At 47.0% G+C, this 20,213-nt stretch overlaps 3 protein-coding genes across 19 annotated transcripts in view; 2 read left to right on the top strand and 1 right to left on the bottom strand.

Annotated features, from left to right (window-relative positions):
* LOC1281806 (microtubule-associated protein Jupiter) overlaps nt 1–7,130 on the top strand; it is a 112,880-nt gene extending 105,750 nt beyond the window's left edge. For 7 of the 8 annotated variants that reach the window (XM_061641199.1, XM_061641201.1, XM_061641200.1 and 4 more), the window contains 5 exons: nt 827–1,117; nt 1,923–1,940; nt 3,435–3,761; nt 4,226–4,342; nt 4,843–7,130. In XM_061641199.1, coding sequence (XP_061497183.1) covers nt 827–1,117; nt 1,923–1,940; nt 3,435–3,761; nt 4,226–4,342; nt 4,843–4,988 — 899 coding nt within the window. In that variant the 3' untranslated portion in view covers nt 4,989–7,130. The remainder of the gene's footprint in view (nt 1–826; nt 1,118–1,922; nt 1,941–3,434; nt 3,762–4,225; nt 4,343–4,842) is intronic. The other variant, XM_061641203.1, reaches the window with a different exon arrangement.
* Nucleotides 7,131–7,338: 208 nt separating this feature from the next.
* Nucleotides 7,339–8,401, top strand: LOC1281807 (D-aminoacyl-tRNA deacylase). 2 transcript variants are annotated; one of them, XM_321769.4, is made up of 3 exons: nt 7,339–7,666; nt 7,731–7,821; nt 7,903–8,401. In XM_321769.4, the coding sequence occupies exons 1-3, from the start codon at nt 7,624–7,626 to the stop codon at nt 8,360–8,362; spliced, it is 594 nt and encodes a 197-aa protein (XP_321769.4). In that variant the 5' UTR covers nt 7,339–7,623; the 3' UTR covers nt 8,363–8,401. The 2 variants fall into 2 exon arrangements, with proteins under 2 accessions (XP_321769.4, XP_061497188.1); XM_061641204.1 differs by having other exon boundaries at nt 7,401–7,666; nt 7,731–7,825.
* Nucleotides 8,402–9,279: 878 nt separating this feature from the next.
* LOC1281808 (transcription factor mef2A) overlaps nt 9,280–20,213 on the bottom strand; it is an 82,377-nt gene continuing 71,443 nt past the window's right edge. For 8 of the 9 annotated variants that reach the window (XM_061641185.1, XM_061641186.1, XM_061641183.1 and 5 more), the window contains exons 5-7: nt 15,579–16,920; nt 14,296–14,866; nt 9,280–14,133 (exon numbers count right to left, since the gene is read on the bottom strand). In XM_061641185.1, the coding sequence (XP_061497169.1) occupies nt 14,030–14,133; nt 14,296–14,866; nt 15,579–16,920 (2,017 nt within the window). In that variant the 3' untranslated portion in view covers nt 9,280–14,029. The remainder of the gene's footprint in view (nt 14,134–14,295; nt 14,867–15,578; nt 16,921–20,213) is intronic. The other variant, XM_061641191.1, reaches the window with a different exon arrangement.

Raw genomic sequence — 20,213 nt, 5'->3', positions numbered from 1 at the left:
TTTCTTTTCTTTATTGTAAACTGAAGACCAATTTTCCCCGGCGCCTCAGTGCACGCGCTCAATTCTCCACTCCCTGCCTTGGCTGTAACGCGCAAGGTGTCAGTTTAGTTGGCGCTTGTAATCACATTACCTAGAGCATTATCTCATTATCTCTGGCCTTCCCGGTTCGCGTCGGTGAGTGGAAGAGACACCTTCGGTTCGCGACTTACCCGCGTACCCCGAAGACGACGACACCCCGCCGGCGTTTGTAGTTTCTTCCAATGCGACATCCCCGTAATTTGCTGTGTATGTTGTAATTTGATTCCGCAATTCCGTTCGCAGAGGCAGGTGGGGTTGTGGCTATTGGTTGGATGAAGTGTACCCCTTCCAGAATGTCCTTGTTCTTGTTCCCGTTAAGTGGTAGTGGTAGAGCGCACCGCAGTTGTTGCCAGTTGGCGGAAACAATCCGTGCTGCAGAATGATAGTTCGTTTGTTTTTGTATTGTAGTTTTTAAATCCATTCCTAAATTCCTAATCAAGAGCTGCGCGCGTCCAGTCAGTGGAGTATGGTGCATCGTCGGTGATGTGTTGAGACATCCTCTCGCGCCAAGTACAAGCGAGTACAACTATGTAGACGGGAGCTATGCTTGAGTGCCTCCACACATCTCCATTGCACGGCCATAGTCGCACGCTGTCACGCTCGCCAAACATCTTCATCAACGTTTGACGCATGAAGACCCCCAGAACCACCCCTTCTCTGGAGCTCTCCAGATCCCGTTTCTAGATAAGAACGCGCACTAATAATTACTCTTTTACTCTCCCTCGCTCTCCCTCTCTCATTGGCGCAGGTTCGGAAACTCCACGCCGTAACGGGCAGGGGCAAGATTCGCACAACCGTCTGTTCGGCGAAGTCAACCGTCCGTTCACGCCGGCCAAGAACCACATGAAGAGCAACCTGCCGATCGGCAACCCGGGCGACAGCACCGACGGTGCCAAGCCGCACCAGAACGGCAAAGCGAACGGAGTGGCCCACCAGAACGGTAACGGCACGGCGAACGGCCATCACACCAACGGCAACGGACACACCAATGGCAACGGACACATCTCGTCGGCTTCCTCGGACAATGGATCCAGCCACAGTAAGTATTCCGCCCGGTGCCGGGTGTGTGTTGTTGTTTCCCCCCCTCCGACATCGTCGACCGACCAAAGGACCCCATGTGTTTTCGTGTGCGTTTTATCCTCCCCCATTTGCTTGTGTGTGTGTGTGTGTGTGTTTGTACACTTGTTTTGCTGTGTGTGTGTGTGGCACGAATTGTGTGACGAGATTTTGCACCTAAAAATACAAAAAAAAAAATAGAATTTTCCCGCAAGTCGCATGACGCGAGACTGAACATGAACTTCACGCTCGATTGGAAGGTTGCCGCCAGCGCCGTGTGTGGCGACTTCCTTTGGGAGGGGTGTGTGTTTGTGTGCCTGTGTGTGTGTGTGCGTATCGAATCCGGATCTGGTTCCGTCCGTGGCCATGATGCTGTTGACAATTGCATGCAAAGAGGAGAGGTGTTCGATCATGTGCAACGGTTCCGGATCGGTGACACATTGGTGACTTCTGTGCTCGCGCACACACACAGGGTATATCCGATCCGATCGTCACCTTTTCGATTACGTACATTTGTGCGGATCACAGCACTTTGTCCCCGAGGGGGTGTTAGTAGATGCCTGGAGGAGGACGAGGGCCTTAAACAAACCTTGACGACAGTTTCAACTCAAATGGCGCCGTACGTTCCTCAAGTTGCTTTTGTTTCGGCGCGGGTTTTCTATGGGTGGTTTTATTGTTTTGTTGGCCTGTCTGTATTGTCTCTGTAAATGCCCCACACATTGCCTTTTGTGTTTTACCGCCGGCGTAGCTAACCTCGATCTGTCTTTCCAATCTGTTCTTTTACGCAGTTTTCCTGAGGAGATTAAGTAAGTTCTTTGGGGGGACGAATGGAGGTGGAGAAGGAGGAGTAGGAGGAGGAGTGGTAATTACGTTAGCTCCTCTCCACTACCCCTATACCCCATTTACAGCGATTTGCTTCCTCATGTGTTTAGATGCTTTTTTAGAAGGTTGAACACAAAAATGTCACATCATGTTCTGTTCTATCGAAAACCCACCCCCACCCCACGAGTCACATCATTATCATTAGTTTTTTTCTTCTCAAAATTACATCCCATAAACATGTCAAAAGCGTTTTCAGTTGTTTTGCTTAATTAGAGAGTAAAACATGCTTCATTTTTGTTCCTATTCTGCTTATTTTTTCAACAATATTCTTGTAGATATTTACCTTTGCTTCATCTCTCTGCATGAATGTCTCTTACCGTTTTGAGGAAAAAAAAAAGAAAACTAACTGACCGATCAGATGAGTTCAAGTACACGGAGTTACGGAGGAGTTGGTGGCGGGCGTGACGAGTAAAACATAAACAAAATTAGCTTCATTTTCCGCTCAGGTGCACCCTTTGTGGGCAATTTACCGCAAACGCCGCCAAAAGAGCCAATCCTAAGATACCCATAATCATGGTTCACCTTCATCCGATTCGTAACTTCCTAGGAATGGTAGGAAACTTGCAATAGCAATAGCCATGCTCGTCTGCAAAAGCTATGGGAGAAATAGTTGAAGCATACGGCGAGACATCCCCCCCGCTCTGCCGATGATGGCTTCATACTGGAAGGAGAGGCGGCAATTAGTTCTTGATCTAGATAATACCTCAATGGCGAAGAATCGTAATGAAGTTCCGCTTTTTTCACCCACCATGTTGTGTTACACGATGACTTTGTGTAACATTGCATTAGTTCCTGCAGAGGACGACGGAGGGGGCGTTTATGTGACGTGTCTTCCCGGCACAACAATTCGCAACTCATTGTACATTAATTTCGCGCGCCATTTGCTCACCCATCCTGTAAAGTGTGTGACACGTTGTAAGATTGCAGCAGTAGCATCAGCACCAATTCATGAGCCAATAAGAGATCAGAGTAAAATGGTAGTGTAGTAATTGTAAAGTCGCTGCACCCGATCGGCATACAATGTTATTTTATCGCTGCAATTCACACCTGGCGCTGCACGTGAAGTAGTTCTTTGTGTGTGTATCTACGTTATCGCTCGCATCGTCTGATGGAACTCGATTTCTGTTTCTATTTTAACTCTCTCCTTCTGCTATCTGGAATCTGTGTGTTTGTGTCTATGTGTGTGTACGCGCATGTGTCTTTCTATCCTGTAATGTATACATCCTTGCCCCCTCCTGACCGACCCGGATGATCTGGTCTGGACATCTCTACGATGCTCGTGTGCGTGTTGTTAATCTAAACCCAACCCGCCCTGCTCGCTACTAAACCTGCGCTTCTGCCTGCAAAATCATGCAATGACACACTAATCGACCACGACCACCCAAACAAACACCCGACGGGACGGACTGCGAGAGCAGGTAATGAAGAGGATGCATCACCGGATTCGGCCTACTCGTCGTCCCGCTCGCAGCACTTGGCGCACCATCAGCAGAGCAACGCGCACGGCCAGTCGATGGCGGCGGGTCCGGGCGGCATTTGGGCGCCGTTCGATTCGACGGGCCTGGTGCCGCCCCTGTCGCCCCGGCGCCAGATGCAGTTCTATGCGAGCGGCGAAGCGCTGAATCCGACCTATGCATCCAACATTAATCTCTGCATCAGTGATGACATCATCATCAGCGTGACCGAGCACAGTGATGATGCGATTGTTGCCGCCGGACACGGCCCGAACAGCAGCGACGGCAAAGGTAGCACGAATATTGACGAGTGGCGGGCGAGCGCGAGCCTTCCTGGCGCAGGGAGGCGATACCCCCCCCCCACACACACGTACAATGTTTTTGTTTGTTTGTTTGTCTGTTTGTTTGTTTGTTAGTTGTAGTACTTTGTGCTCTGCATCAGTAGCATGAAATCCTTCGATTGGACCAAAATATGATATTTCCTTTTGTTTTGTTACCCTTTTGTTGTTCTGTTCCTTGTTCCCCTCTATGGATGTGACTTGATTGACGATTACATACACGATCATACGATCGCCGGTCTCCTGGGCAGCTTTGTGTCCGGATTGTTCGGATCGCCTAGCTTCGATCGCGCTTCCTTCCTCTTTGCCGCTGCTCTCTGTGCTTACAACTAACCCACTTTCATTTTCTTCACCCTCTTCAAACACACACTCTTGAACGCTTTTCCCCTCTCATCACGCCACCCACTCTGTGTGCAGCATCGCCAAGGTCACCACGCTCGCCACGGTTTGCGCAACGGAACCCAGTTACCGGCAACGGAGTCGAAGATTACGCCGACAAGCCACGGAAGCTCAGCTCGAGACGTGGAGCAGGAGGTAAATTCGTGCCACCAGCGCGCATCCTTCCCCGATGAAGAGAGAGAGAGAGAGAGAGGGAGAGACAATTCCCACCCTACATCCCAGTTCCCGTGCCTTACGCTCCAACGTCCGTTCTACTTTCCATCCCATGTTAAGCTGCTAAACCTCCCTCTGCCATAATCACACTAATCCTCACCATGGGGCGCTTTTTTGCGTGTTTTGTGCGCGTGGGTGTGTGTGTGTGCTGCACTTCCTATCCTTAAATTGCCATTGCACTATGACTAAAATCTCATACAATTACATTTGCTAACAACTATTAAAATGAAAAAAATAATATAAAACAAAAAAAAGGTTAAGGAGCTTTTGCTATTCAGTGAATGTTTAAAAGTGTGATAAGAATATGGCATACTATCTCTCAATTCCCCCACTTCCAGGAACCACCGTCCCAGAAAGCACGAAGCAAATTGGACACGCACATTACTAACGCTCTGTTTTTTTTCCATTTCCTATCACCACAGACGGCAATCCGGTAACTGGTGAGGGATACAGCAAATCGAACGGTGCAGCTGAAATCAACACTACGGTACCGTCGCTGAACGGAGGTGGCCATGTTATCAATAAGAACCGCATTCCGCCCGGCGGATTCTCGTCCGGTCTGTGGTAAGCAGAGGGCCACGAACTCTGTCACCCCCTTTTTTGCGGCTTGCGACGACGAACGAACCGGACAGCTACCCCCAGGGCGTCAACCGTTTGGTAGCGCAGGAATCACAGAACAGGAAGCACCACCACGGGGGTTCGTCGCTCGCCTGCCTTTTGAGAAGCAGAAATCACCAACTCCATCAAAGATATTCGTCCTTGTGCAAGCGATGAGCACGAACGACAAGTTACTCAAATTTTCACACCAACAACCATCCAAGAGGGTAGCGATTGTGATCATAATAGTACGAAAGCCTGCCCCTCCCTACAATATACGAAGAGAGCAGAAGAGACGAGAGCATATTAGCGGCAATATCGAACACACCTTTGTGTCGGTCTAAGAGGAAATAAAAGAAGGACAAAAAAAGTATAAAACGATATGATGTATGGTATAAAAACATATATTTTGTAGGTGAATCCTGGCCTCAACCATACACTCCCCACAGCCCGTGTTTCGATTTGGGACGAATGCGCAGCAGCAATTTATACTATCGAACAATTGAAACACAAAGATTCAGGCATCAGAATCTTCGAATTTGGAAGCTATTGAACAGAAGAAGCATTCACGAAAGTGCAAACGAGAAACGTGTAGTAAGGGGGCGGTTTTGTTGTTCTCGAATCTGCAGACGAAACCCGACATACATAAACCGAGATTTCCAGATTGAAAAGGAAGAGGAAACACTAATATCGCACTATATTCATGCAGAAATCAATTGTTTGTATTAATGAATCTATAATAATCACGAAAGAGTTGCAGATGCAGCAAGGGAGACGTCGATGGTGGAGGAAAAGTTGAACAACAACAGCAAGGAAAGGTCTAAAGTAGATTCGGTTCGTGACGGAACGCGGAAGGGTTAGAGCTGAAGAGTGGAGCAGAAGAAATTATTAATGTAACACTCACACACACACATATGAGCGCGCGCTGCAACACGACAAGAACCATATTTATCAAAACAACGCAATGTGAGTTTATATAGTTACTGTGAAACAACGCCACACACACATTGTGTAATTAGGAGGATAGTATCAAACGTATATGAACAAATCAAATTCAATATTAAAGGAAATATTGCAATAAGAGAGAACGAGAGAGAGAGATAAAGGGCGATCAAAGGGGGCATCAAAGAAGAAGTAATACATTGTTAGTTGTGTTTGTATAAAAAGTACTCTCATCGTGCTAGCGAATGCAAATGTTTTCGGTTCCAAATTGTAGATTTATCTTGAAGTTTCTCTCTAAAAAAAACAAGAAAATTCCTATTGGCCTTACCTTTTACATCATACGGATGAAACACACGTTTCTTTTCGAACAAATCCTGTCTGGACCTCATCCCCACCCCCCTTCCCGCTGTTCCCGAAAAGCCCTTTTGATAAGAATAATCGTTGCGTGTGTGTGTGTGGTACGAGTGCGCTTGTTTTTCCGTTTTGATTGATGCAAATTTTGCCCACGTTTCTGGAAATGCATTTTACCCCTGACTCCTCTCTCTAAATGGAACAACATCTTTGCCGCAAGAGAGAGAGAGATAAGAACCGAAACGAGCGGTGGCTGGTTGTGCTTCCTCTCCCCCCCACGTCTAGGTGTCATCTATATGATTGTGTATTTCCTGCTTGTTATTATAATTTTTATAAAATTATCAGCTACACTGTAAAAGAAAGGGAACTCAGCTTGTTTGTGGTGGGGGAGGGAGCGAGCAATGCGCCAGGGAGCGATTATCAGAAAGCGAATAGAAGCGAGCAAGCAATCTTGTGTTTTTTTTTTGTGTAATAACTGTTGTGTCTTTCCATCTTTCTCCATGCAATTTTCTTTCCCTTTCTTATAATGTATTTGGGTGTTGTACGCACGCACAGCGATTGATTGAGCGAACTTCCAACGTGGTAGTGCGCATTTGAAAACAGTGGTGCAGCGTGTAGCGGGCGTGCGTTGCACCTGCTCGCGAACGAACGCAAACTCCGCGCACCGCGTTCGGTGCGTACCAGCCCAACCAACCACATAAGAAAAAACTCATACACACACATTGAATACACACCATATAAACGAACATGTATCTCCTAAAACATAACGGAATGATTTTTTCTCTTTTGTAATAATACATTTTAATTTAATAAAAACAAACAACGGTGCGTTGCTTTATTTGTGAGTTTGTAACGTCCGAAATGAAAGCGAATTCAAAATGGTGAAATATTTCACTCAAATGGAAACAAAGCGCCTGTAACGATTTCGCGCATTGGTATAGTATTTTCACCGGTGCGTCACAGTTTGACAGATGGCGTTACAGGGTTTTTATGATTAATGGGTTGGTTCTTGTCGTTTTTTGTGTCCGTTTCATGATTTATTCAGGGTTTCTTACATACTTTTGAATCGTTCCCTCAATTATTGATATCGTCTCATTGGGCAGCAATACAATTAAACAAAAACAAATGGATAACGCCCTATAAATCGTGGGAACGAAGCAAAAAACTATTAAAAGCAACCAAAAATGTTTGGGAAACCATCAAAACACGTTTGGGAACCCTGTGTTGTTTTGCAAATCAGCCGGCATCGCCTGGAGCTCGCACGCTGGCCACAATTTCCGCAGTTTTTTGTGAATAAAACAAATTAAATCGCTATGAAAGCCATAATACAGCGTGTAACGTGTGCGAAGGTAACGGGTAGGTATTGCTTGCTGCATTTTCTTCTCCCTTTGATACTGACTCGCACCCCCCTTCGTTGCAGTGGGCGATGAACTGGTGAGCTCGATCGGTCGTGGCTTGTGCGTGCTGGTCGGCATCTCTTCCGACGACAACGCCAACGACGTGGAGTGGATGTGGGTATGCGATGGAGGAAAACATCTACAGTCCTTGCGCGATAAAGCCAAACTCACCTGTGTCGTGTCGTCTCTTTCCAGGGCACGGAAGTTACTTAATTTGCGGCTGTTTGAGAACCCTTCCACCGGCAAACGATGGTCGGAATCGGTGGTGGATCTGCAGCTGGAGATGCTGTGCGTCAGCCAGTTCACGCTGTACCATCGGTTGAAGGGCAACCGTCCCGATTTCAGTCGAGCCATGCAGGGACCGGAGGCGCAGCAGCTGTACGAATCGCTGCTGCAGAGGATGCGGAACGAGTACGCGACGGAGCGCATACTGGATGGGCGGTTCGGGGCGATGATGCAGGTGCACGTGGTGAACGATGGGCCGGTTACGCTGGAAATTGAATCTCCGGTACCGAGCGAATACGAGCGGCAAAAGCTGCAGCGAGCGTGCGAACGGAATGCGAAATCGGACAAGCCGGTGGGGAGGAAGGGCACGGATGGTGGTGCTGAGGGTACGAGTGGAAAGGTTAGCAAGGAATCGGAAAGCAGTTCATGAACACAGTGCTTTAATAAAATATAATTTTATTGCCAATTATATGCTTTTACATCGTGTACGGCTCAATTTTGCATAGTGAAAAACAAATTTGCGTCATATATGAACATGTTATATTGTCATAAAATCCATTAGTCTTGTTTCTCCATGCCATTTCACAATGCCCCAGCCCTTGAAAATTCATTAAATTGTAAAAAAATATTATTAAAAGAGGCAAAAAAACATTTGCTGTAAATGTCATGAACCAAATAACAACCTTCTTGCGATGGTCAAATTCGATTCACTCAAAATGTGAAGGGAAAAGAGACTGCCTATAACGAACTTTTGACTACTTTTCAAATCGTACCTCGTTCCTACACACCTTGGGAGCACACCAAAACCGAGTCAGAAAGTAACAGGCGAACAGCCGAAAAAGGAGGTCACAGGAATCGAGATCTCTCGCTCTTTTCGCCAACGCGTTCGACAGAGAAATGGAGTCGAAAAGTAACAGGAGCACATACTAATCCGGAGGCTGCACTCTCGTTAGGAACGCTATTCTAGTGTGCGGCGGCGGTGAGGTCGTCCGTCCTTGTCTTTCAAATTACTCGCAGGCGAGGATGAAATCGATGCGCAAACACCAGGAGATCATGCATGGAGGAGGTCCTGCATGGAGGAGGTCCTACTAGTGCGTCCGCCATTGTCGCGTGTGGGACGTTGTCGTTGTCCTTTTCGCTCGCATATAATGATCGATCGATCGCCGATAACAAGCGAATGTAGGCGGAGATACAAAATGTAAATGGCCATCGCGTTTGACTCCATTGTCCTGAAGCGGATTGAATCCATTGGCGGAAGTGTGTAGTAGTAGTAGTGCTGCGTAAACCCAGTCCACGTATCCCGACGCTGCGCAAATCAAATCAAAGCCAAAGAGTCCCCCCATCGTCTCATGTCAACAGTTTATATTTTCTTGTATTTCGCACCTTTCCGTCCAGCACGTTCCACACTTCATAGCTAAACCATTACATTTGCAGCAGTTGTAAATCGTTTTTTCTTTACACGAAACATGCTCGCCTTAAACATACTATTGCTAAACAAACAAACGATTTTACAAACTGAAACGAACGATACCGCGCACTCTGCTCTGTCTACACTACTACATGCCTACTATGATGCACAGAAACGAAAATACAACCGCGCACTGTGCACGTTTCCCTGGACCAAGTGCTGGCTTCTACTGTTCGATAACCTTGGTCACGATCGCTGTCTCTTTCTCTCTTTCTCTCTTTCTCTCTCTCTCTCTCTCTCTCTCTCTCTCTCTCTCTCTCACTCTAAGCTAACATAAATTCATCTACTTAAGGGCTAAAGGGACTAATAAAACAGAGGTAAAAATTAAGTACAATATATATGGAATGAGGCGACTTAAAACACATCCAAGATCTAATAAAGACGAGCTTAAAGATTAAGTCTTAATCGAAAAAACAAGGTAGAAAATCCCTCAACTAAGTGTACGAACGTAGTCGATTTGTTTCGTATCGTGTTGTTGTTGTTGTTGTTGTTGCTGTGGTTGTGATCTTTTTAACTATATTTTTTACAGTGTTTCGCGGGTGTTTTTTTCCCGTTGTTCTCTCTTTTATAATCCCACATCCCGAGGGAACAATATACTCAATTCCGTAATTTATCCGGTGTGCGAGTTACATTTTTCAATTCCAATTTAAATTATTGCAACTGAGCAGAAGGTTCGCATCAGGCACACCTCTCCTCTTCTCATATTCCCATTTCTCTATCCTCTCAACTTGTTCTGCCTTTTTTTCTGCTTTTTATCTATTTATTAACGCTTTTACTTCGTGATTTGTGGTTTCTCTATTTTTCAATGCATGTTTTGTTTCATTTCCCGTTTTTTGATGTTTTGTGTTGTCTCGTTTGTGTTGTTCTATTTCATTCTTTCTATATTTTTTTTATAATATTGTTAAGCTCTTTATATTGTTTTCTTGCACACTTTTCCTTCTTGTTTATGATACGTTTTCCCTTCTCTCTTCTTCTTCTTCTTCTTCTTCTTCTTCTTCTTCTTCTTCTTCTTCTTCTTCTTCTTCTTCTTCTTCTTCTTCTTCTTCTTCTTCTTCTTCTTCTTCTCTTTCGTTCACTGGGTTTTTCTTTCTTATCTTTGCACCATCGTTTTCTTTTCCTTTTTCCGCTATTATTTACTTATTTTTAGAACTATTATGTATGATTTATGTGTCCCCCTTGTACAGTTGTTGTTGTTGTTGTTGGGTGTGTTTGTGTGTTGCAGGGGTGAGTTTTTAACTCTTTGTTTTGTTTCTTACATTGCATAAAGAGGTGTATGTGTGTGTGTGTGTAAAGACAAAAAGAAGCGTGTAAGATTGTGTATGTAAGTGTAGTTTTTTGTTCGTTTATAGAAAAAGATAGCAACAAGATTGCACTTCGAACTTCGTAAATATATATATTCATCTTTTAATGCCATTTTGTTGCTCTTTCCTGGGCTCACCTATGGTGCATTGTTTTTAACCAGCATTTGCTTTTTTTCTGTTCCATTCGTGTTTTGATTTTTATACCATTTTTTGTTCCTTATCAACGCATAGATTTAACAACGTTACGGCGAGAATAAAAAGGAAGCAATCGAAAAATAAAAATCCCCGCAAATTGCAATGAGGAGGGAGTTGAACCTTTTCTCTTTTACACTGTGTGCGCACTCTACATTTTGTTTGCGCTGTGTAAAAGTAGTATTGTCTCAAACTTTAGCTTTTCAACAAACATTCGTCTTTTTTACATCAACATTGAATAGTGTGTGTGTGTGTGGCCGTGCAACTACACACACCCACTTGCTGGCTTTTGCGTCCTATTGCACCGACAGAAGCAGCAACAGCAGCATGATGATCAGCAGCACAAGTACGTTGATAACGATGAACTCCGCAAGGGTTGGCAGAGAAATAAAGAAAGAAAGAAAAAGCCCAACCCACCGCCAACAAGGACCTTTTTTTAGAGAGAAAGCCGAATAACTTTGCCAACGCGGCAACGGGTTCGTTAGCAGTTTATGGATAAATTTTGTTTACCACTTTGCTTGTTCCCCCATCCTCCCGCTGCAACTTTGGACTCTTCCCTTTACGAGCCACGTGTTTACCACTACCGTTTGTCCGTTTTTGAGAGTGGTTTTCTTCTTCTCTTTTTCCTCTCTCTCTCTCTCTCTCTCTTCAAGGTACGCAGCAAAGCAAAGTGCAAGCAGCAAAAGCGGCGATGCACCGTGGAGAGCTTTGCAAACGCATTCACTGCCAGCATTTCTCCACCACCACTACCCGTTAATCCTGGCGTTGTTGAAACTATCCCACCGTTCCGTAATTCCGTGTTTTGGAGAGAGCAACGCATAAACGGGCTGGAGTTTTTTTTATCTAGAATTCTCTGTACAACTATGCTTTAGACATCGTGTTACGTTTTTTTACAAGTTTTTGGTGTTTCATTTACATGATATAGCTTTCGTTTCGGTTGATTTTGATGAGTGGTTCGTCTAAATAGTTCTATGAATCGAGGGGGGAAATCCTCACAAATTAGAAAAATATCTTAAGTCTCCCAAAAAAATAAATGATATGCTTGTAATCGTGTTTCAGAACCCTTCCTCTCTCGATGAGAAGTAGCTACAAATCTCTTTCCTTAAACACAGAAATGGATTTTACTAGCGATAAGAGATTGAAACCGTTTTCGAGTGGGGTAATGTGTGTAAGTTGGAGGATAAATCGGCGATTTGCGTGCGATACGATTCCTGCTTGCTGCCTTAGGTGGTTTACGTTTCGTTCAACATTGATACGCTGTTGGTTGGTGTGATTGGTTGTCCCTCGTCCCTTGCCTGTCCTTATACACTCACTCAAGGTAGACGAACCGGCCTCTAGACACTACCCTATTAACAGACTGCACTTTCATTCTCACCACATCCCATCGTTTCGTTTAATCTAAACGCTGTTTGAAACACATTAAATGTGCCTCAACCTTCCTCCCATTCGTGTGTGTGTGTGGTGCCTCTGGTTGCACAATTTACTTAATGAAAACGAACGATAAAAACAACAACAACAACACACTTATGCTTATGCGTTTAAATCTCTCTTTGCGGCCCACAATTTCACACCACTCGCATCCTTTCTTTTTTTGCTGCTACAACTGAAACACATTTCACTTAACTGACTATGAAATCTATTTATCTCTTTTATACTGCGTCTATCGTCCTCTTTAATGCAACTCCACACGGTGCAACGGCCCCCACGTGGGGCGGGGTTAGCATTAAAAATAGCTTAAATCCCTTCCCGTTTTGAAGGCCAAACCTCACGTGCTCGTGGTGTGGATTTTATTTAAATCAAACGAGTATGCATCTCTGCACGCCTGTGGGAAATTCAATATGCACACACATTCCACACTGCAGCAGCAGCAGTAAAGGATTAAGCGTACGGGAGCTTTCAACGTGCATTAAAAGCTCTTTTATCTTACATGAGCTGCTTCGGTTCGTTTCGCCACGGAACGGTTGCTTTTCCAGAAGGGCAACAACGTGTGTTTTGCAATGGCTTGGCAATGGCAATAAAGCACAATGGACACACATACACACATTGTGGCAAGCACATATGCACAGAAAACACATGGGGCTTCTTTTTTTTTAAAATACATTACTTAAATACGCCCCCGAGGCAAGAGAAAGTTAAAAGTGTAGCGAGTGCTTACACATTTGTAGGCACAAACAAATAAATATAAAACGAAACTACACGGCTACTATTGCGTACGTAACTCTACTCGGACACGCGTTCGTTCCGAACAGGGCAAGAGACGGTGTGGTTTTAAAGCCTTTCTGTTTTTGTGTTTTTTTTTCACGTTGAGAGAATGAACAGTTTACAAACAAAAGCACACATACATTACATCGAGTGGTATAGTTTAAAGGGCTAAAATGGCATCCACACTCGGTGAAGAAGGACCAATGTGTGTGAGTGATTTGACAGGAAACGTTCCAGGAGTTTCGTTTGTTTTCCAAACTCCTTCAGTCGTTTTTAATCTTTTTATAACAAATTAATACACTCTAGCCCGTATTTCGTGTGTGTGGAAATAAACCTTAAAACCTATGTGTAACAATCTGTATTAAACACACACACACACGCACACAAACAAACATTACACTTCTTTCCGCTGCTTTACTTAGCTATCATCCTGCTCCAGCTGGGACGGCGCATTCCTTTGCCACGCAATGTCAAAGTGGACATATTTTGGACCCTAAAACGTTTACTCTCATTCCCGTCATTCTTTCCATAAATTGTCGCTAACGACGCAATTGCTGATCTACTACCTTCTGCCCCAAACATACTTCCGGAATGATGGAATGAGCTGTATGTATCCGTAAAGTTCCTCTAGCGGGTGAAGTGCGCAATCTATTTCTGTTTGTGTGTGTCTGTGGGTGTGTGTGCTTTTTCTTCCAAAATTCGCTTTTCATTCAGCAGCTGCTTTCGTCTTCGTTTTGCAATTCCTAACTCGAGTTCCCTAGAGCTCCTTATTTTGCCGCTTCTGTTGATGCTTTACCTCCTGTTTCGCTTACCAACAATTATCACATTTGAGAATGGTTACCATCATATTTTGATTTTACACGAATCCTTCGCTCGCCGTCCCCGGGGTGGGGAGTCGTCCACCTTTTTTGTAACCCTGGAACTGCGCCTCCCTCTAGACCCAAACGCCGTGGGGATTTTTACTCGTCGGGACTGCATTTTCCAGCTGCCTGGGCGATCCGATCATGCGCCGGGTGCTGCCAGGTTTCACGGAGCCAACTAAAAAAAAGAAAAGGCAATTTCAATCAAAACATGTTGACAGACTGCTGGGAAGCAAACCTACGCATGCAATGCATTCAAACAGCTTGAGAAAAACCCAGAGAGAGAGAGAGAGAGAGAGAGAGAGAAAAAAAAATGGATTCTTACAGTCGATAGACTCACCTTCCAGTAGATGGCGCACCTCGTCCGCCGGTGGGACCACCGCCAGGCTCTGCAGGTTCACCTCCTTCATCTCGTGCACCAGCTTCTCGACCTGCTTCTTCTTGTCCGCGATCGCGCCCTCGAGCAGCGTCACCTCGCCCTTCAGCTTGTCGTGCGCCTTGTTCGCCTGGTCCGCGCTCTGCACCGCCAGGTCGATCTCCACCTGCAGCCTGTCAACTTCACACATTAGAGCCCGCTCCAACAGCTGTTGTCGGTTCGGATCGTACTGTCGGCTATACTTGCGCTGCTCCACCAGTATCTCGTCCATCAGCAGCCGGATCTTGTTCTTGCACTGCAGCAGCTCCGTCTCGCAGTTGGCCAGCTTCGAGCGCAGCAGCGTTATCTCCGACTTGAGCGTCTTCTCCTGCTGCCGGACCAGCTCGCTCTCCTCCTCCACGTACTGGTACGCCTGCAGCTGGTCGCCCGCCTGCCGGAACTGGGCCTCCGTCTTGCTGATCTCCTGCGCGATCGCGTCCAGCTGGTCCGTTTGCTCCCGGCTGCGGCTCTCCAGGTAGACGATCTCGCTGTCGTACTGCAAAAAATGGAAAGGAAAAGGGAAGATGAAGGGATCGGCAATTAGCATCGGCAAGTCGTTTTGTTACGGCGCCACTCAGTCAACGCTGTGATACCGCAATCGGAAGCATCGGCAAGCGTGTGGAGTAAATGCGATATTACATTATAAGGACCCCCTCTTGTGACAGGGGAGAAAGGACCGATATTATCAACAATCATTTACAAACACTCAGCTCGGCCATTCAGAGGGGCGCACCGAAGCGTACAGAACACGGGCCAGGCAGGGGATAGGGAAAAGTCAAAAAGCACTTGTGACATCATCATGGAGAGCATCCTCAAGGGTGCTTCAGAAGTGTCATTGTCTCGTTCTTGTCATCATTATCGTCGGATGCTAGTGGTTCCACTGAAGTGTAGTGGTGTTCCCCCTCGACCCATCATCGCATCGGTGGCGCATTCTCCTGCTCCACCTCGTAGCGTCGTTCTCGTGGAGCGGAGCGTTGAGTTTTGCTGGATCGATTTTCTCCACCGGAACGCCTTTTTCGAGTGGGTAGAAGCGCCACCGGGATTCAAGATGCACGCAAGTAGCCACTTGCACGGTCAGGTAACCGGAACGCAAGTGTAATCCAATCCACCGATTCCGCATGAACGGAGCAGGAACGGACTGACGCGCACACCTTGAAAGAAGTTAACAAACCGAACAGGTTCTAGTAGGGGGAGGCGAGCGAACGTACCTTCGACAGATCTGCCTGCTGGGTATTGATTTTCTCGCGCTGCAACTTGATAAGCTGCATCAGTTCCCGGTAGCCGGACGCGTGCGGTAAACTGTCGCCGACCAGGATCTCCTCCGACCCTCCATTGGGGCCAACCACCACGAGCGACGACACGGTAGAGGAGGCGGACGATGAGCCACCACCGCCACTGGCGGAGAGCTGGTTACCCGCTCCCGTGTCCTTCTCGTGCCTTCGACTGCCATTGCCCGAGGTGCCACTCCCGGTACTGCTCAGACTGGTAAGCGTGTGGGACAGGGGGCTGTTCCGTGGTGGCGGTGGATCCCGGTAAGGCGGTGGCACTAGCGCCCCATTCGACGAGATGCCCGTTATCGGTGAGTTGGTCGTGGAGCCCGTCAACAGCAACGGATGATTGCTGTTGGAGCTGTTGCCGCCACCGCCAATACTCGAGCCGCTGATGCTGCTCACGCTGCTCGTGTCCAGCTGCTGCTGCTGCTGCTGATGTTGATTGTCCGCGCACAGTAGATTCTGCAGCTGCGTATGGTGATAGTGGCGTCCCAGCGTCCCGTGATGTTGCTGCTGATGGTCCGGCTTCAGTGTGGCGCCGACAATCATGCTGGAGGAGGAGCCCGAAGGCTGCTGCTGTGGTCCTGCTACACCCGTTCCCACCGGCATCGCAGGTGACGTAGAGGAGGACGACGACGGTGGTGGTTGCGTGACGCGCTCGTTCAACCCGTTGCTAAACACCAACCCATTCACCTTGCGGTCAAGCGAGCTGCGCAAATCGGCGGCGTTAAATTCACCGACCACATTGTTGCTGTTTCCACTGCCGGCGGACGTTGCCGTTGGGTGCGATTTCGGCTTCTTGATCACGCTGGCGTACGTCGCCTCTACCGGCTGATGGTGGCCACTGCTCGTGCCGCTGCTGCCGCCGCTTCCACCAATCCCACTACTCGTGCTGGTATTGTTCGAGGAAGCGGTCGAGCTGGAGCTGGCGGTACTGCTCACACTGCTGCTACTGCTTGTGCTGTGGTCACTCGTCGATGCCGCCGCCGCCGCTGCTGCCGTGGTGCTGGAGACACCCGCCTTCGCGGTGGTGGTACTACTGCTGCTGCTACTGTTGGGCGAATGCCGCTGAACATGGCTGTACTTTTGCTGGTGTTGCATCATGCCTCGCACGACACCAACGACGTTTCCATTTTGCTGGTTTGCCGTCGTCTGCGACTGATGCTTCTGAGATTGCTGCTGATGGTGCAGCTGCTGCTGCTGCTGCTGCTGTGAGTGATGATGGTGCTGCTGCTGCTGCTGTTGGTGGTTGTGATGGTGGTCCGTCTTTCCGCTTGATCTGGAACGAGCACACGACGAAAAGACAAGAACGGTTAGAGACAGAGTAATTAATTGTTTGCGATTGGTTTTGAGGGTGGTGGGCTTTTGTTGCTTAGACAGTGTGCACTGTTTGCACTGCTTCTTGGCCGAAAGTGTGCGACGGAATGCAGCGTGCATTTGCAGCGAGCAAGTGTTGGAAAAGCAATTACACGAAATCGGAAACGATACCAACCAGTCGTCGGGATGAACGTTAAATGCCATATGCTACCGCCCCGTAAGGAGCGACGACGTGTACGACAATGTACGCAAGACGACAGCCAGCGGAGAACACATTGCAAATGAGATGAGTTTTAAACGATAGCCAAGATTTATGAACAGCTGCAATTACTGGCCCGCAGAGCGGATATGCGCAATTGCACAAAGATGTGCGATTCGTTTACAGGGTTTTCCACGAGTTCTCATACCCGTGGGACACTTAATGAACTCTTTTTAAGGTGAAATGAACTTAATGTAATGGGAATTGGACTCTATAGTACTCTTGTTGGACAAATCCAATAAGAATTTCCAAAGAGCCTGTCCAAAAAGGGTGCCATAGAGTCCAATTTCCACCATATGAAGTTCACTTCCAGTAGGAAAGAGTCAAGGAAGTGTCCCACAACTACGAGAACCCCTGGAAAACCCTGTAAATTGACTCGTTCTGTGCCTTCTGAGGCAAAGACAATTAAATAAAGTTTTTAAAATACATTTCATATAACAACAGTGGATACGAAGATTAACTTTATTTAGTCACTAATTTGTTATTTTTGCTTATATTGTAGTGTAGAAGGTTTCCAAATAAAACATATCCCAAAAAAAGCTGCCTTAATCCAACAGTTCTCCTTTCGTACGGCTACCTTCTTGAAGGACGCAATTTTGAAATTGCACAAATTCCCGTCATTTTGCCTGCAGTCAAGGGGTAGAGCATGATCTGCACATTCATTCTGGAATGTAAATCATCGCTAAAAACGTTCCCCTTTGCAAGGGGCAAAAGGTTCCACACCCACTGAAGCTTTGTAACAGGTCGCAGAAAAGCATGAATTTTTCGAATACCAACAATTAACACACACACACACACACACACACAAACATACACACACAAACGAACGAACTCCGCGAGCTGCAGGTGAGGAAAAATGCTTCCACGTACCCACGGGTGTGTAATAAATCCTTCATGTCCTTTCTTGCTCGCAGGGGAGCCGTCTTCGCCGTCTGTTCGATACACGATGTAACACGGTACTCCTTGCAAGCGTTTCTGCACCGTGACAGGTCGGCATCATCGGTGGAGTGTGTCTATTCTATTCGCTTCGTTCGCCCACTCGTAAACTCCTCCGGGAGGGTGGCAGCACACAAAGTGAAAGAACTTTCTTTAAAATGCCCCATAAATAACGTTAGCTGCTATCACTCGCTCGCTCTCGCCGGCATTACAACGCCCCCAATTTGTCCGCCTTTTTTTCGCTGTGTTTGAGAGAAGAAAAAAACCATCCCTCTCCATGGGGAGTGCATTGGCTCCGTTTTTGTTGTTCCGGTGGCGATAGCTTTTATCAAGCAAATTGTAAACGCCATCACACACAACAAGGCTTCCCCACCGCGCCATGTCCGGGGAAGAAGTAAAGTTCCACGAGAGTTAAAGGCAAGAGCAAGCTAGCTTGCTAGTTCGATGCCGCATGGATCCATCCAATGCACAACGATGACTCTGTCGGCAGCTGACGAACACGATTTATCAATTTTGCCAACCATTTATGTGACAATAATGTCACCTCTTTGCGATCTCCTTCACATCCTTCCCGTGTATGTCACACTGTGTATATTAAAATCGAATTTAGTCCACGGGGTGCTTCATCATGTGGTGCCACACACACCCACACACACTTCCGGTGTAAAATGCATCGTAAAACGATAATGTTGACACCGCGAGCTCATTTACACATCAACCGAAAAAGAAGAGCGAACCATAAAAGCGATACGAGGCAGCCGAAGGAAACTGTTTTTTTCTTTCGCTTATCTTCCGCCCTCGCGCTGTTATCTTGCCCGGGGGAGGGATGCGGGAAAACCGTTTGAGAAAACCGTCATTAAAATGCATAAATTCCTTCGTCGCAGCGCGGAATAATGTCGTGAACCTGTAAAGTGACGAGAAAACGCGTTGTGTTGTCTACGACGACGACGCGCCAGAAAACCAGAAGGAACTTGACCCTCTTTAGGCACATTCCAGGGCACGATCGCTACCCGCTGTATTATCCTCCCTGTGGAATGATAAGCACAGAAACGGGCGGAAAATGTGGAAGAAATGTTATACCGCTCTCTTATCAAGCTTTTCCACCGAGTTTTAAAATTGCTTTCTATTTCCCTGTTCTGTTGAGCCAGGTTCGTTCCAACAGGTCGCTTGCCGCAAAGTGAAAAGTCATTTCTGTTACGCGTTTTAACATATTTCACCTTCTGCTTTTGCATTCATTCATGCTGTCTCCCACCTCGGACAGTGTGTAGGAGCCTTCGTGCGGCGTCCCTGGCGGATAGAAATAATTTGCGCTACTCGTTCGACACGGAAAGAAACGGAACAAAATTGACGTAAAATAGCACGTAATTTCCTCGCAAAGTATCAACACACACACCTCCAACCACTTGAGGGCTAGTAGCGAGGGATAATTTTATGCTTTCTAGGGACCCCGACCCCGAGGATGTCGACAGCGACACAATCGAAGCCAATGTTCGCGATTCATTAGGGCTCCGTCCTGCTCGTTCGTCCTCCTCTACGACGTCCACCGTACGGCCGCGGACGTGAAAAACGAGCGCGCGCGTAAAACCACCTCCCCACCCCCCAAACCAAAGCGCTCCAGAGTGCGCGCGAGGGCGAAGAGTTCGTTGACAACGTGTTTAATGCGATTAAAAACATTGGCTCGCCACAGATTCAATTAACACTTTAATCGAATTACGACCAAACCAGTCGAAGGTGAAACATCCACCCTCGCTCATTCACGCCATGCAAACAAAGTTTGGTTAGTGGCTGATAGTGACTGTCGGCGTCGGGGTGGGGTTTTAATGTCCCCCAGGAACTCGGGCCAATTCCATTCGATTGCTTTAGCTTGCGCCGTTTGGCAGACGCTTTTATGTGTCGATTTCCACGTGCAATTGACTGCGGGTGCGTACGTACGGGTGACGTGCCAAACCGCCAGAATGGAAGAACTAATCAACGCACCCAAACATACACAAACGTGCCCCCTCTTGCCGCGTCACGGTAGAGTGTTTGGGTGTTTGGGTGAACTCGACGGGGGTTTACGA

This window comes from Anopheles gambiae, chromosome 2 (genome assembly GCF_943734735.2).
Source record: "Anopheles gambiae chromosome 2, idAnoGambNW_F1_1, whole genome shotgun sequence".
In the NCBI taxonomy this organism is placed as follows: Eukaryota; Metazoa; Arthropoda; class Insecta; order Diptera; family Culicidae; genus Anopheles; species Anopheles gambiae.
This window is presented reverse-complemented; position numbering and strand designations above follow the sequence as displayed.

What these genes read in the sequence shown, in the direction of transcription:
- LOC1281807 (XM_321769.4), top strand. Translation starts at nt 7,624, where the DNA reads ATGAAAGCCATAATACAGCGTGTAACGTGTGCGAAGGTAACGG. An exon ending in AACGTGTGCGAAGGTAACGG is followed by an intron (nt 7,667 to 7,730) that starts GTAGGTATTGCT and finishes CCTTCGTTGCAG; the next exon opens with TGGGCGATGAACTGGTGAGC. An exon ending in GCCAACGACGTGGAGTGGAT is followed by an intron (nt 7,822 to 7,902) that starts GTGGGTATGCGA and finishes GTCTCTTTCCAG; the next exon opens with GGCACGGAAGTTACTTAATT.